The sequence below is a fragment of the Vipera berus genome (genome assembly GCF_964194415.1).
Source record: "Vipera berus genome assembly, chromosome: 1".
In the NCBI taxonomy this organism is placed as follows: Eukaryota; Metazoa; Chordata; class Lepidosauria; order Squamata; family Viperidae; genus Vipera; species Vipera berus.
Window position 1 is genome coordinate 37,218,426 of NC_138202.1, and position 26,920 is coordinate 37,245,345.

At 41.6% G+C, this 26,920-nt stretch overlaps 1 protein-coding gene across 1 annotated transcript; it reads left to right on the plus strand.

Moving 5' to 3' along the window:
* The first annotated feature begins 11,740 nt into the window (after window positions 1–11,740).
* SLC25A29 (solute carrier family 25 member 29) lies at window positions 11,741–24,953 on the plus strand. The gene is made up of 5 exons (XM_081313704.1): window positions 11,741–12,091; window positions 16,716–16,759; window positions 20,023–20,106; window positions 21,261–22,577; window positions 24,466–24,953. The coding sequence occupies exons 1-4, from the start codon at window positions 12,058–12,060 to the stop codon at window positions 22,017–22,019; spliced, it is 921 nt and encodes a 306-aa protein (XP_081169830.1). The 5' UTR covers window positions 11,741–12,057; the 3' UTR covers window positions 22,020–22,577; window positions 24,466–24,953.
* Window positions 24,954–26,920: the final 1,967 nt, after the last annotated feature.

A 26,920-nucleotide genomic window follows, 5' to 3' on the forward strand; every position in this document is an offset into this window, starting at 1 on the left:
TGGGCTGCCCCTGGACGGCGGTGCCTCCGAAAGATTCACACCAAAGGAGACGCTGGACAATGGAGGCGACGGCCCGAGCCACCTCCTCGAGACACCTTGATCGGAGACGGCAACACCAGGGGCATGACACCAGGGACTCCCGTACCTCTGGGAGGCCACGCTCTGGACGGTCCTCTACCAATAGGGGCCATGGAACTGCGGCCGGGAACAACGCCCAGAGGATCAGGGAGGGAACTGTTTGGGGCGGCTGAACCACCGGAGCTGACGCCAATTAATGGATCCCTCCATCCTGCCTTCTGCCCACTCTCACCCATCTTTGCCCATTCTCTCCCCACAGGACATAACGGGCCTGGGTGCTAGCCACAGTGGCAGAGTGGCTGGGCCTTACACCTGCTACCCCATAGAGGTGAGAGCTCTATGGGGTATGCCTCACCCAGAGTACGTTCTGGACCACCTCCGGAAGCAGAGACACAACCCATCGTGAGAGGATGAGGATTGGCCTGCTTCTGGGGGTTCGCCCGGCCAAGTGGCAGTGGCAGGGCGACGATCCAGATACGCACCTACCCGACTCGACCCTCCTGCAAATTCACCATCCAGGGGACAGCCTTCCCGGAACCACCTATGACTATGCTTGTTCAATACTCTAGCATAGCACTGCACGCCCTCAGGGGTTCCCCACTCTCCTGGGTGCGACCCGCCTGCATCACATCCAATCTTGATGACGGGCCCAACCACTGGGCCTCCGAGAGATGGCCGGGCAGGGTCAGGGGCCTCCAGCATAAGCCCAACAAGAGGCCCCTGATTAAGTTCTTAGTTAAGTTTTTTGTGGGGTTAGGGAGGGAGGAGGGAGGAGACTATGGTTGCGCGGGAAAGGCACGCCTTCCAGCCACCATAACGCATGCCAGGCCCACGGCCGTTCGCGACGGCGTACAACGAGGACCAGTCGCCGATAACACCCAGTGGCGTACTGACAAACGTCCCATCCCTAGGATGGTGGGGAATGGCAGAAGGTGCACAGACAGAGGGCCGTATCGTCACCGGGAGTGTCATCTCCGCTCTGTACAGGCGGTGAGACGCTCCGACCCTCTGTTCTCCCCCGGAGGACCCGGGAGCAAAGGTGCGCACCCTCCCATGCTAAGGCTGGTCTACCTGAATGCAAGGTCCGCAGCTAACAAAGCTCACCTCATCCGTGACCTAGTGGAGAGTGAGCATGCGGACCTGGCCTGCATCACGGAAACCTGGCTGGGCCCAGAGGGGGGTGTTCCTCTGGTTGACCTCTGCCCGCCAGGTTTCCAGGTACTGCACCAGCCCCGGGCTCATGGGAGGGGCGGGGGAGTGGCAGTTATCATCAGGGAATCCCTTAGCCCGCGAGAGACCACCGTCCCTCAGATGGTCGGGTGTGAGTCTCTCCTACTGAGATTCGGCCCAGGGGCGCAGTTGGGTCTGCTGCTGGCGTACCTACCACCTAATCGTGCAGCGGCGGCCCTACCCGAGCTACTCGATGTCCTCTCAGGGTTGGTGGTTGAATTCCCAAGACTCATGGTCTTGGGCGACTTTAATCTACCGTCCCTGGGAGGATCGTCCGAACTGGCTCGGGAGTTCATGGCTTCCATGACGGCCATGGACCTGTTGCAAATAATTTCTGGGCCGACTCATGAGAGAGGCCACAACCCAGACTTGGTGTTCTTGTCTGGACGGTGGCGTGATGATGTCGGTGGGGGTGCCACAACTATTACGCCCCTGTCATGGACCACCTCCTGCGGCTAGACTTCCCCCTTGCCACCCCCCACCGTGGGTGCACGGTGCCAGTCAGATGGTACCTCCCTAGGCGCCTAATGGACCCTGATAAGTTCCAGGCAGCGCTTAGGGACTCGCATGCACCCCCTGCTCACAGCTCGGCGGAAGCCTTAGTGGAAGCCTGGGAAAAGGCAGCCACGGAGGCTCTGGACCGAGTTGTACCCTTGCGGCCTCTGACCCGGCGCAGATCCCAGCGAGCCCCATGGTTCACCGAGGAGCTCCGGGAGATGAAGCGTCGGAGACGGGGCCTAGAGAGCCGTTGGAGGTCCAGTCGATCCGAATCCGACCGATTGCGACTAAGAATCCTCACCAGGTCTTATCTCGCTGCGATAAGGGTGGCAAAATCCAACTACTTTTCCACCCTCATCGCGTCCGCAGATAATCGCCCGGCTGCCTTGTTCAGGGTGACTCGCTCCCTATTAAACCAAGAGGTGAGGGAGGAACCCTTGCAGGGTCGAGCCGAGGAATTTGGTCAATATCTGCTGGATAAAATCGCTCGGATTCGAACTGGTCTGGACTCCAACTGGGCTGAGATGGAAGAACAAGACATGGACAGTCTTGTCGACGTCATCTGGGAAGAATTTGATCCTGTAACTCCTAAGGAAGTGGACAGGATTATGAGAAGGTTGAGCTCCTCCACATGCTTACTGGACCCGTGCCCTTCCTGGCTGGCCTATGCAGCTCGAGAGGCGACACGAGGCTGGTTCCTAGCGGTCATCTCTGCTTCTCTGAGTGAGGGTCACTTCCCCACCGCCTTGAAGGAGGCGGTGGTGAGACCTCTCCTCAAGAAGCCCACCTTGGACCCATCCTCTTTGAATAACTTTCGTCCAGTCTCCAATCTTCGCTTCCTTGCGAAGGTTGTTGAGAGCGTGGTGGCGCACCAACTTCCTCAGATCCTGGATGAAGCGGTTTATCTAGACCCGTACCAATCGGGTTTCAGGCCGGGCTACAGCACGGAGACGGCATTGGTCGCTCTGATGAATGATCTCTGGAGAGCCCGGGACAGGGGCCATTCCTCTGTCCTAGTCTTATTAGACCTCTCGGCGGCTTTCGATACCATCGACCATGGTATCTTGCTGCGACGCCTCAGGGGACTGGGAGTGGGAGGCACGGTTCTGCGTTGGTTCTCCTCCTTTCTCCAGGGTCGTTCGCAGTCGGTGCTGACAGGGGGACAGAGGTCGACCCCGAGGCCTCTCGCTTGCGGAGTCCCTCAGGGGTCGGTCCTCTCGCCTCTCCTGTTCAACATCTACATGAAACCGCTGGGTGAGATCATTCGCAGTTTTGGAGTAGGGTACCATCAGTATGCTGATGACACCCAGCTTTTTATCTCAACTCCTAACAATATCAGTGATGCCCTAGACGTGATGTCCCGCTGCCTGAAAGCGGTCCGGGAATGGATGGGGAGAAACAGGCTTCAACTGAACTCGGACAAGACTGAATGGCTGTACGTACCGGCAAGCCAGGAGATTCAGAACGTCCCACTGCTTAACATTGGGGACAAGTTACTTCCCCCTGTTGATAGGGCCCGCAACCTGGGTGTCCTCCTAGACTCGCAGCTCTCCCTGGAAGACCACATTGGAGCTGTGACCAAGGGGGCCTTCTCCCGGGTTCGACTAGTTCGCCAACTACGGCCTTATCTGGACCTGGATTCCTTACGTACAGTCACCCATGCCCTTGTGACATCTCGCCTAGACTATTGTAACGCTCTCTACATGGGGCTGCCCTTGAGATCCACTCGGAAGCTTCAACTGGTGCAAAGTGCGGCGGCACGGACACTCTTGGGAGCCTCCCGATACTCCCATATCACACCTCTCCTCCGTGCGCTGCACTGGCTTCCGGTTGCCTTCCGTGTGAAGTTCAAGGTGCTAACAATGACATTCAAAGCCCTACATGGCATGGGTCCGGACTACCTACGGGAGCACCTTCTGCCGATGTCAGCACCCCACCGTCCTGTGCGCTCCCACAGAGAGGGCCTCCTCAGGGTGGCACCGCTCAAGGAATGTCGGCTGGTGGCCCCCAGGGGGAGGGCATTCTCAGTGGGTGCGCCAGCCCTCTGGAACACCTTACCAACCGAAATCCGGATGGCCCCTGACCTCCGTACCTTCCGTCGCGACTTAAAAACTTTCCTGTTCCAGCAGGCTGGCCTGGCATGATAACGTTAATTGGGGTCCCAGTTTGTGTTCATTAGTGTTTCTTATTATTTTATTGTTCGGTCTGTATACCTTCCTTCCTCTGTACACCGCCCCGAGTCCCTCGGGAGAAGGGCGGTTTATAAAAACTAATAAATAAATAAATAAAATAAATAAATAAATAAATAAATAAATATTAAAATAAACAAAAATAAATGGAGCACAGTGAGAAAAAAATTGTTTAATAGGGAGGGAAGGGGAAGGGGAAGTGGGTTTTAAATTATTGTGGACAAAATAAAAAGTGAGCAATCACTGAAAAGAAATATGTTGAGGTATTTTGCACAATTCAGTAAGAATAGAATTGTGAATTAAAATACATTTAAAAGAGTAACTGGGCTAAGAGGGGAAACCAAAAAAATAAATATCAGATGGAGTAGATTAGATCCTCAAAAAGAAAGGTGAAAAACTAAAACAAAGAGCAACGTATGAAGTAATGTATGATTGTGTTGGAAACAAGGATGGACTACAAGGATAGAAAGGAAATACATACAGTAATCATATTAAAGAATCAAATGTAGAAGGACTATTGACACTGATCCCAAATCTGCTACTATCCTCAGTTAACTTCTTGCCTGGTTAAGTTCTCACTCCTGGATGTCCCAAAACTCTAGCTCTAGTGCTAGAATATGCCCATGATATCAGAGAAATAACAATGGTCTCTCTTCATCAAATACCACCATATTATTTATTACCTCCAATAGCTCCAGCAACGAAATCCATCTGCACCAAGTCTGCTGTGTTTGCTTATCCAGGAAAAAATGTTTGAAGAAAAATCTTTTTTTTCAGAAACGAGAACTCTGGAAGGACGTGTGAGTTTGAGCAATAGGTGCTGAAGTCAGCAGCACCAGCTTTCTGCACTTCTCTCTGAAGATGAATTGAAAGAGATATATCACCAGAATTTGGAAACTGTCCCTGGAACATGGGCAATTCATAACGTCATAGCAGCCAGCTGCAGTTGTTGCAGAGGACAGAGACCTCTCTTCTCGTGCCTTTTGCCCTGCAAACCAAAGTGTTAACTCTGATCTGAACCAGACCAGAGTCTTTTAGTTTTTAAGTCTTTAAAATTAAAAAGTGAATCCTGCTTCTTGACTTTCTGAATCTGTTGCCTCACCAGAGAAGAGATACAATTCAGTCTGGTATTCAGATGAGATGGCCCTAAGTAAACAGTTCTCATCCACCTGAGGGGGAGGGGGAAGAGATATAATCTGTTGGAGAGCTTCTGTTGGGCACATGTTTAGAGTTCTCTGAGTGCATGGGATCCAAATTGCTACATCAGTTATTTCAGTAATAAGGCTTAGAAAGCCCTTTTTTCTGAGAAATACTCATTCAGTCAAGCCAGTACTAGACTAAATGAACAGATTAATGTACTTGATTTGGTGATTACTGCATTAACTCATTGTTTGCAATTATGGTTTATTGTCTAAGCAAGTTGGATGGATTCACACAATATGCTGTATTATAAACTGCATTTATAAACCATAGTGGCTTGATTCTCACAGTGGATTGTTAAATAGGCAACTAATTCAGATACTTTGCTTTAAAAGACAAATTGCCTCAAGCCAGTCTATTCCAACCTGATGCCCTCCAGTTTTGTTAAACCCCCAATTAAATGCATGCAATTATGGATGTTGCAGTTCTCGTTTGGTTGTGAGAAATTTTCCTAGCCTCTTGGAAGGTGCCCAATGTATGTAGACAATTCAGTGTAATACAATTGCCCTGGGAGTCATGCCTCAAATCAGAAGGTGAGCTGAGAAAGAAGAGTATCAAAATGCAATTAACCAATAGCTTTGTCTAGTTAACACTTAACCATTTTAAGTGAGTGATTAACAAGGTTACTTCTCATTTGGTCCATGTGATTCTGTACCTCCTGCCAAGTATGAATAGAGGTGTCTCATTATATATGTTCCTCCTAAGATTCCACCTAAGAGTCATTTGAGAGCTTGTGTCCAATGTCCCCTACAAGCATCTCTGACCTACTGCGTCAAGTTTGTGTCTGTACTCCATGGTCCATTGATATCTTGGCAATCTGGGTTGATACACCATGTGCATGTCTTCCCATCACCACCCCATAGAAAGAGTTGTAAGTATTGTATTATTAGGAAAAAAAATGTAACTAATTTCAGCTCAAATCCACAAGATCAGTGCTCTTAGCTGCTGGAAGAGATGTAAATGAATCACTAAGAAGTGATTGCTCCACTGACCAGACAGAGGCAAAAAAAATGAGGAATGGCCACCAGGCATAATGCAAGAATTAACTTTATCAAATCAGATGGAACATTCATCTAATCCAGCTTCCTGTTTTTGTTACTAGACTATTTCACAAAATATAGATAACACAGGTTTTCTTTACGTTCATCCGCAGCAGCTCATATTTTTGAAATGTGCTCTGGCTTGGATGCCAGTTGGACAGTCTAGGTTGATGAATGAAGAAATACCTTGTGGAGTTATCTGGGATTCTTTTGTCAGGCTTGAGAAAGTGAATAAGATCCCCGGTAGTCAGAATGGTATTTACTCATGGATTTGATCCATGCCTTTCCTGGCTCTTTGACAGCATTTAAAATAGATGTAGGAGGTTATTAGCACTTCATTAGAAAGGACATAGTTTCATTTGTGCTATCTCCTGAGAAAGATCACCGTGGATCTGGCTATTTTCCCCCTCAGTTATTTCCCATATAATTTGGGTCAGGCCTGCTCATGGAACACTGGTTGCACTATAGATGATTTATATTTGGGCTCAGGTTGCAAAAGTGGCCCTTCTTGGCCCTATTAAACTTCTTAATGGTGTTCAATATTATTGACCAAGGAGCATTCTGGACCCCTTCACAACAATGGAAAGCTGTGGGATTGTTCTTTGGTACATTCACTCCCATCTAAGTGAATGGTTCCAGTTAGGGTTTATGAAGGAGCAGTGACTGAGCTCTTGTCTTCTTGGCATGATCATTTCCTTTATGTTATTCATTATTTATATGCAACCTCTGAGAAAAGTCATCCATTGGTTTAGGAGGAATATTCATCAACATATAGAAAATACTGAGCTATAAATGATCATCTTGAATTAGTGCCAGAAGGCGGTAAAGATTTGAATGGGGCAAGATGGAATAGTTGTTTGTTAATGAACATCTCAGAAGTCTAATAACAATATTCTGGTAGTTATTCTTAATGAAGTCACATCAGAAAAAGTTACTTTATGACTTGCAATTTCATCAGGTGTGCCATTGAGAAATTAAATAAATGCAAATCTAGACTGTGCCCCAAAACACTGGTAGCTTTCAGCACAAGAAGCATTTTATATACGAGAAATGATAAGTAAACATAAACAGCTAACTTGTCATATTCTAAAACTTTCTCAAGAGGAATCTAAAATAAACTCAAGGGAAGAATTGATGATGGAAGAATATACTTGCCAGTCATATTCCTATATGTAATTATTAGGTTTAAAGTGGATAAAACATTTTGTGCTTTTGACAATGTAACAGAATTGTGTACAAATACTGAAGAACATTATTGCTACAATGTGTAAACTTTTGCTGAAACCTGATCAGAAAAACAAGTGAAAGAATGCATGATAAAATGGGGTAAAATAACTGTGCTTATAATACACAAATGGGTCAATGGGAAAATATGTAGTTGAGAGGACTGAAATTTATTTATTTTTTATTGAAAAGTTTTAAAATACATTTTAAAATACAAAAAGGAAAAAAATATTTTTGAAAGAACATTATTTTTGAAAGAATTTTATAAAATGAAGCACTGTTGATATTTGTCACTAGAGAAATTGTCTAGAATGCATCAAGGTATTTTAAATTTATGTTGGAAATATGAACAATATGAAGGAATGTTTTATTGTATCAGGTGGATGTGTAAAAAAACCCAAAAAAATGTGACTACTACTAATTCAGGAGATTTTAAAGACAACTGAATACAATTTAGACCAGAGGCATTTCTTTTGGGTCTGGATAGACGGTTAGAAAAAGGCATTGGACTTTATCTTTATATTGTATATGACAATTGCAGCAAAATTATTATATGCTCAAAAGAGGAAAAGCTCATTGTTACCTGCAACAAAGAAATAGTTGGTGAAGATGATGGAACTTCCAGAGATGACTAAATTAAATTCCTTGATGAAAGAAAATACATTTACATTTATGCTTGATTCGAAAAACCTTACAGATTTTTTGCATGAAACCGGAAAAAAAATGCACTTGCGACACATGGTTTTAATAATTAGGGGAAAAATAGATAATAGAAAAAAGTGAACTTTTCTGGAACTATAGGGTAAGAGATAATTTTGTAATTACTCTTGTATTTCCTGAAAAGAAAATCAGAAGCTGCTTCTATTTCTTTTTATCTTTTTTTTCCCACCTTTGTCTTGTTTCTTTTTCTGTGTTCCTTATTCAATATTAGGTTTTGTTAGTTTTTATCATAACATTTAAAACAACATTTAATAACATTTCTATATTTTAAAAATCCTCCTTAACCCTTGACTATTCCAGGAATTGCAGGTGGAAGTCCCGGTAGGGGGTGAGGTTGGGTGGGTGAGTGCATGATCCTATCTTGACCAGGATACCATAATAACAATTACTCACACCCCAAACACCAGCTATTAGACTATCATAACATGTTCCATGCAAGCAACGTTTGGAGATGATTCAGAAGCTGAGACTGGTACAAAATAAGGTGTCAAAATTATTATGCCATCAGTATATAACACAGATGTTACAGTTCCTACACAGGTTACCAGCCTACGTAAATTATAAAACTGTGTTGATTATCATTTTAATTTAATTTATTAATATTTCTATACCGCCCTTCTCCCGAAGGACTCAGGGCGGTGTACAGGGCAAGAATAAAACACAGAGTTACAAAAGTTAAAAAGTAATTAAATACATGCCCAATTAAAAAATACAGTTAATACATAATAAAAACCCCAATAAAAATAATAAAAAACCCCACCAATCCCCCCTCAGGCCAGGCCGGCTTGCTCGAACAAGTATGTTTTTAGATCGCGGCGAAAGGAGCGAAGATCAGGCGCCGTCCGGAGCTCAACCGGTAACTGGTTCCATAGCTCTGGGGCGCCCACAGAGAAGGATCTCCCCCTGGGGGCCACCAGTCGACATTCTCTGACCGGTGGCACCCTGAGGAGGCCCTCTCTGTGGGAACGCACAGGGCGGAGGGAAGTTGATGCCGGCAGCAGGTGTTCCCTAAGGTACTCCGGACCCCTGCCATGTAGGGCTTTAAACACCATTACTAGTACCTTGAATCTCACCCGGAAGACAACTGGTAACCATGACCACATAGAGGAAATAAATGTACAATCAAAATAATTAAATGTATACTACATTGAGATGAATGTATATTTTAAGAGGGATTTCAATGGTAACCCCTAATGGATATTTTACATACTACTGAGAAAAGCAATATTTAACTTCTTGCTGGAGAGCAGAGCTTTGCCTGGTCTCTCCCATTGCTTTCAGAAATTATCAGTGCTTTTGAAAAGAATGTCATAAGATATTGTACTTGGGGGGTATTCATTTTCATTTCATGCAGCAAAACAGGCACAAATCATATGAAAAGATATATAGAGAAAGCTCCACCATGAACAATTCTGGAATAAAATAAGGGATTAAATTTAAATTTCACAGATTAATACAAATATTTCTTTGTCAAAGAAAAAAAAGGCATCTTGTGATTTACATGACATAACTAAACAAGTTTATTTGGAAAAGACACAAGAAGCAACTGTCAGAAGTCAATAGCATAGTCAGTGCTTTTTTTGTTTTTTTTAAAAAAGGTGCAGGAACTCACACACGTCATACAACCCGTCTTGCCTACCCTACAAGTTTCCATCCAAAAAACATGCCAGAACTCCATTCTGGGCGTTCTATGACAAAAAAAGCCCTGAGTATAGTCATATATAAATTATCTTGTTAGATTATTTCTGGATGCAAAGGTAAAAGCCAGGTAAAAGTATGATTAATATAAAGGGCAGTTTTTAGCAAGCTATCTTATAGATCTACTCCTTTCAACTTCATCATAAATGGAAAATTACTTTAAAATCAACAGTGTTCTGGCCTCTGGATTCATGAGTCTAGAGAGCAACTATAAAACAAGATTGCTTTCTTCTCCAGCTTTTTTCATGCAGTCACTTTGGGGCAAAACAAGGATGAAAAATGGACAGAGGAGCTGCTGTGTAACGTGCTATTCCTGATGACCCTAATGCCCACCAGGCTACCCACAGAGGGGCATTCGTTGTTTTTACAATTGGCTTCTTTTTTTTAAAAAAAAGGCAAGGAAAGCTTGCCAACCATTGCAAAAGCAGCTGGGATACCAGCCAAGACAGCTGCTTCCAAGCAAATCAAAACTATCCTTGGTTTGCTAGGTCATTTGGCATCAGGTCACTGGATACACTTACTCATGGAGTGAGCCAGATTGTACAGTTGAGCATTTCATACAAATGTACTATTTTCACTCTTTGGATTCACTCTGAAGTGTAGTTTGTATGATTCTGAAACGGTATCTTCAGTATGCCCAGCCATTAGTTCTTAGCTTATGCTACTCCATTTCTCAGTAACTGTGCATGGTATCTAATTCTTCTTTCATGGAATTGTGTTCTATAAAAGGATATACAATGAATTGTTGCCTTATAAGTTAACCTAGTATTTTTCAACCTTGGCAACTTTAAAATGGGTGGACTTCAATTCCCAGAATTCTCCACTTAGCATGGAGAATTCTGGGAGTTGAAGACCACCCATCTTAAAGTTGTCAAGGTTAAAAAACTACCTGTTGAGGGTTTTTTGTGAGACTAACAAGGCCTCCCTCCTAAAATATTAACAGGCGGCATACATCTCAAGTGATGAGCAACGAGTAATACTAGTAGACAATAACAAATGTTATTGTGAGACTAACGAAGCTAACCCTCTGAAAATATTTACAAGCGACAAGCACTGAATAATAATGGTAGGCAAACGTCTGCATGACAGACATACCCATGGTCAACAATAACTGTCTATTTAATTAATCCTGGATTCCCACGACACTGGACTACAAACTAAACCTCTATTTTTTTTAAAAAAAAAATGTTTCGTGACTCAGTATGCCGCCGGAATACAACCATTACATTCTCCCTGGGCCATCTTTTGTCTCTGAAAACCAAAATCGCCGACCCGCTTCATGGTGTAACGTTGTGCATGTCTACGGAAAGCAAGCCACACTGAAGCTATCTTTGAGATAACCAGCACAGACTGGCAGATTTGGCCTTCCAGTACATCCCACTTCTCCTGCCTCCGTCCTCAGGCTGCCCAGATCGGTTTCTCAGTTTGCAATCCACATTAACTCGAGGGCGAACAATCTTCCTCATCCCCCCGAACATGAATCGCTGGGCAGGAGCCCCCGCGGCCTCGGTTGCGCGTAACTGCCCCCCCCCACCTTCCACTGAGTAAGAGCGAGCGCGCCGTCCCTAAAGCGGCCTTAAACCCGCAGCAGCTGCCCAGCCTTGCGCAGATGCGCTGCCACAACAGCAGAGGCTGGTATTCGTCCGGGTCTAGTAGGCGGCGCTCCCTCCTTCCCCACCACTTCGAGTCTTTTGCAGCCGCTGCCTTCCAGTGGCAAGATGCCGCCCAGCGCATCGCCCAATGAACGGTCGGAGCGGAGGGCTTAACTGGAAGGGCGTTGTCTTGCAAGAGGCCTCCTATTGGAGGCTGCCTTTTCCCCATAAGGCTCGGTCTCCCCCCCCCTCCTCTTGCTGGCGTCAGAAATAGAAACGACTCGGTCCAGTTTGGCGACAAACGAGAAAGGAACGCGCCGGCTCGAAGGGCGCCCTGGATTTCCTTGGCTCGCTGTCCGAACGCAAGGGAGGCCAAGGAGGCAAAGAAAGGACGAGTTTCCCACCGCAAGGAGCCTCTGGATTTCTTTCCTCCCTTCGGACTTGGAGGAAGCCGAACCTCTTCTCTGTTCCGTAAGGAAACTCGTTACAATCCTCGGAGCAACAAACAACAACAACAAAACAAACAAACCCGAGCAAGGCGCCTTTTAAACGCTTCAGGCTTGAAAACACGCGTCGGGCACAGCGATCATGGCGCTGGATTTCCTCGCAGGCTGCGTAGGAGGTAAGAAGCGGCGCCCCGAGCGATGATGGGGAGGATCGAGGTTGACATAGTTCATGCCACGACGGTGATCGGTTTGCGTAGATCCAGGGCGGCGGGGTGTGGGGGGTGTGGGGGGGGACACGAGGCAGCTGCGGTAGGCAGGCGATGGGCCACCTCTCCCTCCGCGGCTTGGCGCACTGCAGTGAAGATGCGCTGCCCACCCGCCCGGAGGAGGCCGGAAGGTGTTCCATTCATGCGCAGCCGCTTAGAAAGGGAGAGGAAGAGACAACCCGAAGCCTCCAGGCGAGCGGTGATTTTCTTACCTCACTTTTGTACTCGATTTGCACACCTGGGGAGGGGCGCCGCCGCTTCTCTGGTTGACCCCCATTGTCCCCATTGTCTGAGCTGGATTGGCTTTCATACTGCACGATCGGCGAATGACTGCTCGGAAACGGGGTGGCTTTGGGTGGGTCCGGCTACCTCTCCACCACAGCCTGGCGAGGCTATTGTGCTAAAGCGGAAACCGGCTCTTCCTCTTTTATCTTCTTCTCCTCGGCCATTTAAAGTTTCCAAGCCGGGAACTGACTTTGCTTTAGGATTTGGCCCAAATCCTATAAGGGTCTGTTAGGAAGAAAACTCTGTTAAGTGTAATGGAACGAAATGCTAGATGTAGTCTTACAACTAAAAACAAGTAACTGGACTCCATTTGTGGACCGGGAAGAGAAAGAGTTGAGATATTTTGAAGGCCAAAGCAGTCCAGTGTTCATTTCCCCCACCTCCTGATTGCTCTTATTGCATGATTGTTTGCCCCTCAGAATATGCGGGATACACTTTCATTTCTTGGAAACTCCACATATAAAGCATAAATGCCCGCTAGGGAAGAATAGACAAAAATTAATTCTTACAGGGAAAGTTGTTGAATCTCTTCCTGTTGTTTCTGCCAAAGCAGATTTCTGTCTCCTGTGATTATGGGACCATGTTTTTAGAAATCAGAAAGCTTCATTTTTCCTGTTAAGAAGTGTTTACAGTCCTTTCAAACTATTCTTTTTATTTGTTCTGTCTCCACACAGATTCAAAGTACAGTATCTTTCCAATCCCTTTCATTGTGAAATCACATGAGAAGGAGCTTCTAGTAATCAGTTTATCTAAAGCTGGAGGGTAATGTTACTCTGAACCGTGCGTGGTACATAGCAAATTATAAATCAGCTTTTTCCAGCTAGATTCTCTTGGTCATTTTACAGATGTGGGGATGAATGTGGAAAACTAAAAATCAGGAAAACTCTTCTAGTTTGTTTTTTTTTTCCTTCTGACAACTTTCTGGTTTTAGTCATAGCCTCTTGACATACTCCTAGGAATTTTGGAATTTGTTCAAAACATTCAGAAAATACTTTTGTGAGTAATTTAACTTCACTTCCTCATAGTTGTTTTAATTAAGTCCCAGAACATGAAAACAAAGATGCTTTGTTGTTGAGATGATAAGTAACATTTTCCAGTGTACTTGCCCTTGTTTTCATTTCTAGCACAGGCTATTTGTTTATTTGCTTTTCATGTGTCTTTCCTCCAAAAGTTGAAAGTGGCGTACATAGTACTCTTTTAATTTTTCCTTGCAAGCAGTCTGTGAGTAGTAGGTTGGATGGAAAGAGACAAAGACATTTTTGTGCCTTAAAATGAATTTGTACTTGGGACTTTTTCTGGTTCTAGCCCATGGCTGGATTATATTGATTCAGAGATGCTGGTAACCTCTCTAGCCAATTGAATGCTTCCCTTAGTTACTAACTTCCCTATGTCATTACATAGACAAGCATGTTCTTTAGATACTCAGCTCCAGCATTTAAGCCATTTAAATGTAACTTAAAAATGGTTTGGCAAGGCATATGTACCCCAAAGACTTGTCCTCATTTCCTACAATAAATGCATACAGATGTATCCGTTTATTGTAATCTAAGCAGCCCAGATTTGTAGATATTGCCTTCCTTTTAGCCTGTGTTGGAACTGATCACATGATGCTGGAGTCACAAGTACCTTGCAGACAGGGTGTATCTGTCCTGCTTCCCCACAAGGCAAGCTGTCAAGATTTGGGTGGAAAAGATAAGCTCCTCTGAAGAAAAGATAGAAGCAAGATAAAGGGGTGAGGAATGTAGGAGGAGGTTATTACATCTATTCTTCCCTCTCACAGAAAGAGAAAGGGTGGGATTTTCCCCCCCCCACCAGATAAGAAGTGTGGGAGATTTTATTTGCCACAAAAAACGGTTTTAGCCCAGAGCATCAGAGTGCTGATTTTGTGAAGATAAGAATAAAGGATTGAATCTTTAATTGGATATTCATAATCTTTTGGAAAAAGATTTGTATTAGAGGTGTGGTGATACTCTCTATTTTCCATCATTTGAATTTACCATAAAGCCGCTTTTATTTTTTCCTTGTCACTCTTGCATTATTCTAAGGTAAAGGTAAAGGTTCCCCTGCACATGCGTGCTAGTCGTTTCCGACTCTAGGGGCCGGTGCTCATCTCCATTTCAAAGCCGAAGAGACAGCGCTTGTCCGAGGACATCTCCGTGGTCATGTGGCCGGCATGACTAGACGCCAAAGGCGCATGGAACGCTGTTACCTTCCCACCGTAGTGGTCCCTATTTTTCTATTTTCATTTTTACGTGCTTTCGAACTGCTAGGTTGGCAGAAGCTGGGACGAGTAACAGGTGCTCACTCTGTTACGTAGAACTCAGGATTCGACCCGCCAAACTGCCGACCTTCTGATCTACAAGCTCAGCATCCTAACCCACTGAGCCACCGTGTCCCTTTTTTGCATTATTCTAGTATTGGGTAGATTTACTTCTGCAAATAAACACTTCTGTACAGTTTTGTCTGTACAGAAATATTAGCTTTTGTGCTGATTTAACAAATAGGTCTTCTAGCTGAACATGCAGAGAATTTATCTATAGAATCTACAAGTATGCAAATTATGTAGTTTTACATATTGAAAAAGTAGTTTCATTGATGGAGCAGAGATCAAAACTGGGATCAAACTGTAGACATAGCTGTTCCTACTGGCAGAAGCCTTAAACCTAAGCAGATTAAAGGGAGCCTTGGTTCTCTTGGAGCCAAAGGCCTTTTGGCCCTCTTGAAAGGTTTCCAAGATTGGAGCCATTCACTTTGAGATCCTGTTCTATTTCCTATTGCTTCAGGCAATTTCCTCCCCATTGAAACATTGATGATAATGTGGAATGAAATTGTTCCCCACCCCTTTCTCACAGATGGAAAATGGATAGGAAACAATCTGCCATTTCAGTCCATTTCTCCTTAAAATGACAGATGTACCCTACGTATAAAGAGTGGAATTTTAAGCTTGCCCAGAGAGTAAATATTTAGTTCTGTGTTGAAGAAGCCAATAATTTCTAACCTAAGCTTCTGTCATGTGCAATGAGGATAGGTTTATGGCTGATGAAACATTTGATGTATTTTCAATATGCATTTACTGGACTTTTTAAAGTCTTGGAATAAGTATGTATTTTCCAGCAAAGCATGGGGTAGGCACTTATTAGAGAAATATTGTGTGGACTGCATGATATTGGAAGCATGGCCTTCTGTGCTCAGTGATACTGTGCCAGGTTAGCATTTCTTGGGGTGGGGGGGGAAATCCTAATTCTTTAGTTAAGAGTTTGAGATGGCTTTTCCCCTGCTTGGGAATACTAGATGAGTATACTAGTATACTAGATGAATTAGATGTTATGTGATAGGGCAGGAAGTAGCTTCTAGAAATATAGTAAGGACAGTGACTTACATGTTTCAGCTGTATTGTTGGCGGATGATATCTACTTGTAGTGGTTTTGCAGACTCTGTGGCAACATATCCTGTACATTTTTTAAAAATGTGCCTTTTGTCAGCTACAATGAAAAGTGAAGTATCTCTCATTTGACCTGCTCCAAGCTTCCACTTGGAAACTGCAGCTGGCAACAATTGTGATGAGGCAGGAGCTTATAAGCAGGCCTCAGTATGTCCATGGAGCACCTCATTGCACAGGCTGCACTGGTTACCATAAGCTTTCAGGTCCAACTCAAGGTGCTGGTTGTTTTTTTTTTACTTATGAAACCTTTCATGCCATAGAGCCTGGTTTTTAAGGGACTGCCTTTCTCACAGTAACATCTGACGGAGTGGGTGTGTTCCAGGAGCCATCTTTAAAGAGATGCCATCTGGTGGGACTCAGGAGCTATGCCTTCTCTGTCACAAAGCCTGCCTGCCCCCTGGGAATAACACCCCCCCCCCCAAGGTTTGAGCAGCCCTGACCTTGTGGTCCTTATAACAGGCCTTGAAGACCTAGTTTTTTTCCCCAAAGCTTTAGCTTAGGTAGAATATGTGACCTGAGTGCAATTGTGCTATTGGTACAATTGTGGGAATGTTGGCCCCCCTAGTTATTGCTATTTTTTATTGGTCTTATTGTGTTAGCATGTATTTTTTATTTACTTGCAATTTTAAGATTATCCATTTTTATTTTCTCTCAATCTCTGATCTATTTCACCACCCACTATAGATGGATTAACCCAAATTCTTGCACTAAGCTGTATTTAATATTTCTATTTTGCAGATTCCTTATTCTGTATTTTACATAATGGTCTCAATGTCCTGGTCTCATTGTCCTCTCTGTTTATTTCAGGTGCTGCTGGTGTACTGGTAGGACATCCATTTGATACAGTTAAGGTGGGTTTACTTTTCACATACTTTCTTAGAATATGTGATTAGACTGAAGGCAATACTTGCCCTTACAAATAGGGAAGGGATCTAGATGTTTGAGGCCATCTAAGTAAAACACCTCCTAGAGACCTTCCAATAGATTACAGTTATACTGAAGCACTACATACAATGTCCCATATTGCATTAAACGTTCCACAGAAATGGAACATTTAGAGTTCCAGATTATATCATCCCTTGTTTGATGCATTTAAAAAGTGTTCTGAGATATATGCCTTCAACCATATTTTTAATATGATAGTTCAATGGCATCTAATAAATCCTAGATATAGTTTTGAGTGTACATAACACATTTGTGCTAAAATAAAATTTTAAAATGCACTTTCCTTAATCCTGCTTTATCTGGTACACTTATTTGCGTTTGAAGCAATTAATTTGTTAATTATATTGACCAGATGACTGTTTGCTGCATGATGAAACAGTCTTGCTGATTTAATGTGCTTCTTCCCATCCAAGAAAAGATGTTGTGAGTTTTCAATGACAATTTTTATTTTCTTGTTTAAGACATGGGTGTATATTGGCTGCTGTTGGAGAATTCAATAGTAGATTATTAGTCAAGGAAAAAATTAGAATTTGGATAATATCTGCGCCTGTACCAAAGTCAAATTGTGTTCAAAACAGAACTGTGAAATAAGATACTAATAATGGGAATACAGGGATTTTGAGCTGCAAACATGTTTGCATTTTTAATTCAGGGAATCCCTCACTAAAATACGGTATATGGAGCTTATTTTGAAATATGAACGTGCAAGGTGAAGCTATATGCTAAGAATATACATTGAAATAAATTGACTTAAATCCAAGTATTTCAGCTTGTATGAGAATTACATAACCTTTTTGATGAGAAAATGTGCTGAATAACACTCTGTAAATAACCTTAAAAGGTAAAAGAATAGTTAGCATTATAGGCTTGAGAAATGTAGCTTGTTGGCTTATAAATGCATTTTCTAATTATTTCATATCAAGAAATAATGTTTGCTATGAATTCATTCTATTAAATTGCACTGAACTTCTTTTCACATTGTTTCCTATCAGAATGAGTACATTTTAGGAGTTACACTTAATCTTGCATATATTATAATGGACGGGTTCACGGAATGAGTTGGCACTCTTGAATTGAAATTTATTTCAGTTTAATTGTTTTGGTGTATTTATATTTCACCTATCACAAACATGGTATCTGTGGGATGTTTAAGTGGATATTCACTGGCTATCTTAGCTTAAAAACAATTATTGCATCAAATTCCCTCAAACTGTGTGTGGGCATCAAGCTATATGCAATCTTGGAAACATGTTCAATACATTTGCTTTGTAAGAAAACTATCATATTTGGGAAGTTACTTAATTTATCACAAATCACTGAGAGACTTTTATAATTTATACAATTTCAATGTGAAAACATAATTTCTTCTATAAATATACATACCTACAAAGCATTTATCTTAAATGCTTAGCTTGATATTGTGTTTTTAAAGGAACAGTGATATGGCTACTCACACCGAGTAGGGGGAATCTGTTTTGCAGACAGATTCTATGCATATTTATTTGAAAGCACACCCTACTGTGGGATTAGCTTTCAACAAAATATGGACAGGATTGTATCATTGCTTTATTTTAATCTGTCAGAAATAAAACAGCTGATTTCATGAAATGGCATTTATGTAGAATTAAATGTTTGTTAACCCTACCTAATATGACAGGCTTTTCCTGATGAAGCTGAATACCGTAGCTAGGCACAATTTTCACTTGAATGCTATTTTTTTTAAAAAAAGTAATGGAATTTAAAGCAAAGTTTAATAACTTTCAAGTAGTTGTAAAGATTAGGCAGGCTGGGTTTGTGGGACCGGGAGGGTAGGGCTTGTAAAATGGGGAAGATGCTGAACTGTTTTTGAGCCAGCTCTTCAAATGGAGACCCCTGCCCCATTTTGTTGATGTAATGTGTACAATTGCTTTGTTACTTAACTGACTTTACTTTTTGAGCTAGGGGCTGTCTTCATTAACAGCAAAAGTGTTACTTTGTTGTAGATGACAGATAAGCCTCATCACGGGAGAGTTACCTAGTAAGTATAGACCAGGTGAACATTCTGTTTCTCTCGGTCTTAATTTATTCCAACATTTATGATTAGTTCAAATTTTTATAAACAAGCAAAAAGTACCTTCCCTTTTTTTTAGTTTTTAAAATGTTTCTAGAGTGGAGGGTGTGGGGTATGTAATGCCTTTAAATATAATCTGTGTGTTTTTTTTAAAAAAAAGAAAAGCCTAACTTTTGCAATTTGTTCTCTGCTGTTTTTCTTTGTCCCCCTTTTGTGCTTAAAGTTTGTATACCTGTGCTAACGAGCAAACGCCTCTTAAATTGTGAATTCTGTTTCAGCCTTTCCTTAAATTAGGTGCCCATTTTTCATTTTCCCATATAGCTATGACTGCTTTGTGTTAACGCGTTTTAGGTATTGCTGCTGGAATGATTTCTGAGCCCACTCTTGGTATGCTTTTTAGTATTTTGAATTGCCAACATGTGATTGCTACTCACCTTTACAAAATAGATAAGAAAAGCTAGGAACCAGCATAATGTTATATTGATTTTTATTAAGAAATGACATTAGGACAAAAATGGAATTCTTTCTTTAAAGATGCAATACTCTTAAGGTTTAAACTATCATTAGTCTCTGAGATCCATATATAGTTTTAAAATATCCAGGTTCCAAATTGTTCCTCCAAACAAGATTTTCTGACTCTGTAAATCTAATGTATAGATTACTGGAATTTATTGTACTAAGATTATTTAGATTTTTGGCTTATCTAAGTTGCAAACCTAAGCTTGTAAAAGTCTTGCAGTTGTGGTCCTATAAAAAAAATCTAATACTATGGCTGGGGAACATTTTCTTTTACAACTGATACATTTTGAGCTTAACTATTCATGGTTCCATAGATGAGCAACATTTAATTCTTTAGAAATATCAGGTGTGCTAATTAAACCAGCAATAACTGAATAGCCAAGTGAGGATTTGCCTTACTGAAGATCTTAATTTAACATCCTAGCAAGTGACCATAATATAAATCTGAGTGGCTCCCAAAACACAAACTGCTCTCTTTAATTTCCTGTGGCATCATGCCTGCAGATGTACATAGCTACATTATCTGTATGCACCCAAAGGTATTATCATACTATCTGCTGATTTTTTGCCATGTCAGTAAATTCTAATTACATTTTATAGGTACGCCTTCAAGTTCAAAATGTGGAGAAGCCACTCTACCGTGGGACTGTGCATTGTTTCCAGTCTATCATAAAGCAAGAATCTGTAAGTAACATCCTGAATGAATGTGCATGTTTGCACTTAAGTGGAGGAGGAGCTATTTACAAGTGGTATAGAAAATATCATAGTATAGGATAGTAAAATCCACAACAAGCCACAAAACCATAACAGCAGCAGTAGCACTAGTCTTCATTGTCATCCAAAGCCATGAATTGAGACCATTCCTCCATAGTTCCATCCATATTTAAGGTTACTTTAATGATCCAAATTGTGTGGATGCTTGATACTCCTAGCAGGTAGCAGATAAATGCAGATTCACTCCTACCTACTTGTAAGCAGAAGTATTGATGTGTGGGAATATTGCAGTAATATTGAACAACTGGCACACGTTTAGGGTATATCCAGAGATATGCATAGTAATTACTGTAGACCATGCATATGAATGTGTTACTGTTCTAGGGCAGGATGCTTAATTTCATCAGTATCCATCTTTGCCTCGTTTTGGAAGGCTTGGGGGAAATGCTGAATTATTTCCATTCACACCCCCAAACAAAGCTCACACAAGATTGCTGCTTTTCTTGCTATCTTACTATTGATCTCGGTTCCTCATTTGCAAGATGAAAACTACCAAATTCATATAGAAAAAGGATCCTCGGGTTCCTCATGGCCAAAGAAAGATGTGCATTTGATTCCTAAAGGGATGTGCTCAGCAGTTGGTGGTAATTGTTGCTGATTCATCTCCTGATCATTAATGTTCTCCATTCTGTTAGAACCTGAGTACAATCCAGAGTAGGGAGATAGAATTAGTGATAATTTGCCTTGTTCATATTCTGATATTAAATAAGTAGCTGCCAAGTGTTAAAAAAATGTAATACAGGGTAAGAAATAGGAGAACTTTTGAAAACAACTGCACATTGAAATGTATGAACTTGGGAATTGTGGAGTATTTTTGTCATTTGCACACCAATATTCAATTGTTTGCTGCTGAAAAAAGAACAGATCTTTTGGGATGTGATTTTTGGGCATGGCAAGTTGTCTTGTCTCGGTGTAGGAGTGCCATGCCTAAAGGACAATTCAGATCTATCTATTGATGTGCAAAATAAAAAATTGCAGAATGTTAAGAGTTTTATTGTTTGTTGCTTCAGAAAAGTCTTAAAATTCCTGCTCATCATTTATTTATGTGCTTTGTTTTCATCTAGGCCCTTGGACTTTATAAAGGTATTGGGTCGCCTATGATGGGCCTTACCTTCATTAATGCCCTTGTCTTTGGCGTTCAAGGGAATGCTCTCCGTGCTCTTGGAAGGGACACACCTCTACATCAGTTCCTTGCAGGCTCAGCAGCAGGCGCCATTCAGTGTGTGATCTGCTGTCCTATGGAACTGGCTAAGACACGGATGCAGCTGCAAGGAACAGGGGAATACAAATTGAAGTCCAAAAACTACAAAAACTCTTTGGACTGCTTGGTGAAGATCTATCGAAAGGAGGGCTTAAAAGGCATCAACAAGGGAATGGTTTCCACATTTCTGAGAGAGACCCCCAGCTTTGGTTTCTACTTTTTAACATATGACTGCCTAACAAGGTATCTGGGGTGTGAAGCGGAAGATAGTTACATTGTTCCCAAACTGCTTCTGGCAGGAGGCATGTCTGGCATAGTCTCCTGGCTCTCTACTTATCCTGTGGATGTGATTAAGTCCCGCCTCCAGGCTGATGGAGTTGGAGGAGTCGTACGGTACCAGGGCATTCTGGACTGCGTTAGAAAAAGCTACCGGGATGAAGGGCCAAGGGTGTTCACAAAGGGTCTTACATCCACCTTGCTTCGTGCTTTCCCTGTTAATGCTGCAACATTTGCCACTGTTACAGTGTTCCTTACATATATGAGGTCAGAGGATGGCCAGATCAGAGGCGATTTAAGTGGATGTGAAGCTGGTCAGGTGATCCAACAGCCTTCGAGTTTTTAAATTGACTGGAAGATTGTACCTGTTACATATGAGATGCCATCATTATTTCTTCTTTAAAAAAAAAGAATATTTGAATACCAAGAGTATACATTTTCGTCTGTATAAAGCATCTTTTTAAAAATCTCATTTATAAAAGCAGCTTAATGTTTTAGGAAGACTCTGAGTTGACTCTAAAAACTCAAGACAATAAAAGGATTTGCCCTTTGAACATGTGCTCAAGACACATTTGCTGGATTTTTCCAGTGTAGCCTTCACTTCAATTCCCACAATCCCCAGCCAGCACATTATTGAGGAAATCCAAGGAAATCCAGTGCAGTCACTGGTCACCAGTTGAAGTCAGTTTCAATGTATTGCAGCCAGCTCAAAATGGCTACTACAACTTATCAACTCTGATGCTAAATTCCTATTCAGACTCACTCCATGTTCAAACAGGAAGAGAAGAAATGGGGCTTTGAACAGATAATGAAGACTCGTAAGCACAGATGTTATGCCCCTTTCATGTTCATTGGGGGCGTGGGACTAGGGCCAGCAGCATACCTCTCTCAACGCACATTAAAGGTCTGGATGGGTTCTCTGTTCTGATTATTGCTCAATCTGATCGCTGTATTCTATTTAGAACTGACTGTCCTGGTAAATGTAGAGGGGAAAAAACCATTTGTTTCATTTTTCTGCACTTTATCCTAGGGGAGCTTGTGTTCTTCCAAATAATTTTAGCTTATAATATACAGCCATCTGATCAGTGGCCCTCCTGGTGGGAACTGGTGGAGATTTCCCAACTCTATTTTAACATCCTGTTGAAAGTCATTCTGTACATCAGGGGTATCAAACTTGCAACGTCACGTGACGTGTCGCAATGTATCACAACTTTTTTTCCATTGCCGGCAATGGGGTGGGCACGGTTTCACCATGATGCATCTGGCCCATGGACCGGTAGTTTAACACCCCTGCTGTAGATGATGTAAGCTACACTTTTACCATTCTTCTTAATTAGCAGTACTTGTCAGGAAGCCTTAGCCTCTTCCTGCTAATTGTGAATATTTTACTACAGTGTATGAACAGCCTGCTTTATTTCTTGATCAGTATGCGGTAAGAAAGTATCTCAATCATGCTGCTCAGTATGCAGATGCGTTACCTGCTATTTTCAGATTATAGTTTATTTTTCTGTGCTACTATTTGCATTTGGCTTTGAATTTTTTTTAATGTATGTAGTTGCATCTTGTAAATATTTAAACATATTTTAGAATGTTTTGAGTTGGAAGCGAGAGTAAACTATCTAGAAATCTTGTTACAACCCAAAATGTAGATTGTTTTTAAGGTGGTGGTGATAGATGTGCTTAAATTACCATTTCTTCATTACTGGGTTATATGCGCATAATTGTGAACTATATTTAATGAGATAAAGGATGAAACTATATTTAAAAGGATTTAACAGAAATGTGTTTTAAAGAATTCAGTAATGAAAACAGAAGTCAAGCTCAGTAGTTTTGGAAAACTTGGTGAACAAGAAACCTAACAAACTATTAAGTCTCTTTCATAGCATCCTTAAATAAGAATGCTGCAACATTGGCTCACTGACGTCAGCAATATACTAAGTTAATTGGGTTTTATTAACAAATGTTTAAGATTGTAGTGCTATACACACTTATTTGGATGATTGAACTCCAGTTGGGCTGATTTCTGAACAGCAAAAAATACCATTAGCCTAGTCATAATATATCTCATGGTGTACTGATAGAACAATCTGGCCAATCAAATATCTGTTCCACATCACTGAGTGAAGAAAAAAAAATCTTACACTAAATCAGAATTTGGCATTTCCTTTACTAGTAATGAAGCCTGCAGGGGTTGCTTAAAAAGGTAAAGGTAAAGGTTCCCCCGCACATGCATGCTAGTCGTCCCCGACTCTAGGGGCCGGTGCTCATCTCCGTTTCAAAGCCGAAGAGCCAGCGCTAAGTGTTAAAAAACCTTGAGAATAATTAGCTTGACATTGGAAGTTTTGTTTCTGTCCATATCTATCTCACTTAAAGATCTACTCATAACTAATCAGACTTGTGGGCAGAAAAAACATCTCTTAATTTTATGCCAATATTTTCACATGGACTTGAATTGGATGCATTTGGAGGTGAGTTTAGACATGCAGATTATTTTTCCAAATCAACTGAGGAAAATCAAATTAAACCCATGTGGTGTTGTAATTCAAATTGAAGCCATGCTGCACATTACTACAGGATTGAGCACAATGTCTGCTCTGGTTAATTTCCTCACAAACTGTTTCCCACAATAACGGTGTAACCAGTGGTCACTATTTGGCACATAGTGGGTCATTAATGAGCCTTATAAATGCTTTAAATTGCAGTTGCACCATTAACTAGGCCCTGCAATATATAAATTGTATAAATACCAATTTCTCACATGTTTTTAAGTACTTCCTATTCTTTCTCCACAGCTGCCATGAAGAATCTGCAAGCTCAATTAAAAAAGGTACCACTTGCAGATTTAGCTTTGGATCAGAGCCTACATAGTTATGGATCCAAAACATCTGTTGAAGGCCATTATTCTATCTGTTGAATAGACAAGGTGAAGAAAAACTGGTAGAAAATCTAGCAATGTGATATAGAACGAGGCTCATATATAGAATGTACCATTAACTAACTGCATTGGAAGTGTTTTTTTGGGGGACAGGTGCAATATGTCTGAATTTTTTTTAATAAAAATCTAGCCAATTATTTTAATAATAATTGTGCTGGAGAAATCTATAAAACTGGATTGCTGCTTCTATACCATGCAGGTATAGTGGATGTTTTGACACTACTTGCAGGGACATTCAAATTGAATGTGAAACCTAAGTTGTTTGTTGTGCAACGACACTCTCTTTTTTTTGTACAGTATTCTGTAACTATTGTATATAAAAGTAATAAATCTTTTTTAAAAAAATATAGTTCTTTCTTTGGTGGAACTAGGATCACCTATAATCAAAGATAAGCAGCCTGTGGGCACTGAATTCCCTCTGATAAGAATTTGCAAAAACTCTTATGGCTCCTGCAAAGTTGAAAATATGCAAAAAAAAAACACAACAACAACCCTATCATATGAATCCTAATAAACCTAAAGTTCAAAAATCCATCGATCCTTACCAATTAGGCAACTCTTAACCCTTCAATGTTAGATGTTGCCTTTGACCTGCCAAAGATTGCCCGCCTTCATACCAAGCGAAGAACTCTTTATGGAGTAGCATTTTTAAAAATCGAGCTAGGAGAGAAACAGTACATATGCTTCATTCGTTGTGGCAATACACTCCACTAGATATCCCAAGGTTCTTTTACAAAGATCCCTTGAGTTTAGACACTTATCATCATGCTATTCTGACCAGATTTGTTGCATCTTTATATAACAATCTGTAAATAATATTTCCAATTTTGGAGGAAAAAGAGGGAAGTGACAGATTTTATATCTTAAAAGATACTTAGCAGATGTGGATCTAATGGCTTGCAGTCTTTTAATTCCCTCCTTTCCTACAAAATATTCCTGAACAGCATGGGCTGTATAATACAGAATTTCAATAGTAAAGTGGGAGAAAATCAGATGATCAACTTGCACTGATTTCAAGAGATTTGCTTTTGCGTTATTGCTCTATATATATTGCTGATCAGGAACAAGACAAAACTGCATTGCAGTGTTATTGGCTTTTGTTCATTAACCAAATTAGTAACTCACATTGAAGTTATGTAACCCTCCACCCAGTACATTCTAAATTCTCATCATGAAATATTATTTACAGAACATGGCAGGCAATTCAGCAAAAAATATTTATGCAATGGAAAGTGCCACATGCTTTCTCAAGTTTACACAAATAAAGCTACAAATACAGGAACATCACAACACACTGCTGCTTGTAGTTTCATACTCATTTTTTACATGTGAAACAAATATAAACGACTTCAGCACTATATTCCTAAGTAAGTTCAAAGTTAACGGTTTTTATTGTGGTAGCTTAAAATGTATTCATTCTCTTAAGAATTGAGGTTTGTATTGAGAGTACTGCTATAGTATTTCAAATTTCTGGGGAAGAATGTCAGATAGAAGACAGCTTTGCAAAAATTAGGCTAAAAACAAGCAGCCAACAGGCACCAGGTTTCCCCAAGAATAAGACCCAGCCTTATTTTATTTTTTTTGCCTCCAAAAGAGGCACCAGGTCTTATTTTTGGGTGAACAGCACTACTGGTGTGATGAGCCACGTGGCGTCCTGCCGCAAGCAGCGGCAACAGTGTGATGCGCCACGCGGCATGCAGCTGCTAGCCATAGGAGGCTTGGCTACAGCAGTCCTAAGGTAAGCAGGTGCAGAGTGCATGGGGCAGGTCCACCCCCATCGCCGCCCTAACTTGATTTTTATGCATGCACCTCACCCCAAAACTAGGACTTATTTTGGGGGTAGGGCTTATATTAGGCATACACATAAAAAGCTAGGGCTTATTTTTGGGATAGGGCTTATTTTTGGGGAAACACAGTAGATGGGTTCCATCAACCACCTCTGGACAGAGAAGATACGAGATCATCCAACCATATGGTTGTTTCTCATGAGGAGATTGCAAAGCAGCAGTCTCCAGAGGATGGGAAAACCAGAAGCCAAGGGAATTAGCCATACTTGCTCCAGCCACTTGAAATAAGCAGCAAAAAACAAGATAGGATTTTGGCTACAGAAAGTTTTAAATGAATTAAAAAATGTAATATTGGATTTTGAATACTAAGACTTTGAAATTAATTTTAAAGAATAATAAAGAATAAATTTCACGGGAAAGAAAAACTTGTTTCCAATATTGAAGATATAACAGGTCAAGCAACGTATAATGACAATCTGTTCCCAAAAGACAATGTTACAGAAAAAGATATGCAATAAACAAACA

Coding starts and splice junctions, on each gene's coding strand:
- SLC25A29 (XM_081313704.1), top strand. CDS start 12,058: ATGGCGCTGGATTTCCTCGCAGGCTGCGTAGGAG. Junction 12,092..16,715: donor CCTCGCAGGCTGCGTAGGAG/GTAAGAAGCGGC, acceptor TGTTTATTTCAG/GTGCTGCTGGTGTACTGGTA. Junction 16,760..20,022: donor ATCCATTTGATACAGTTAAG/GTGGGTTTACTT, acceptor TACATTTTATAG/GTACGCCTTCAAGTTCAAAA.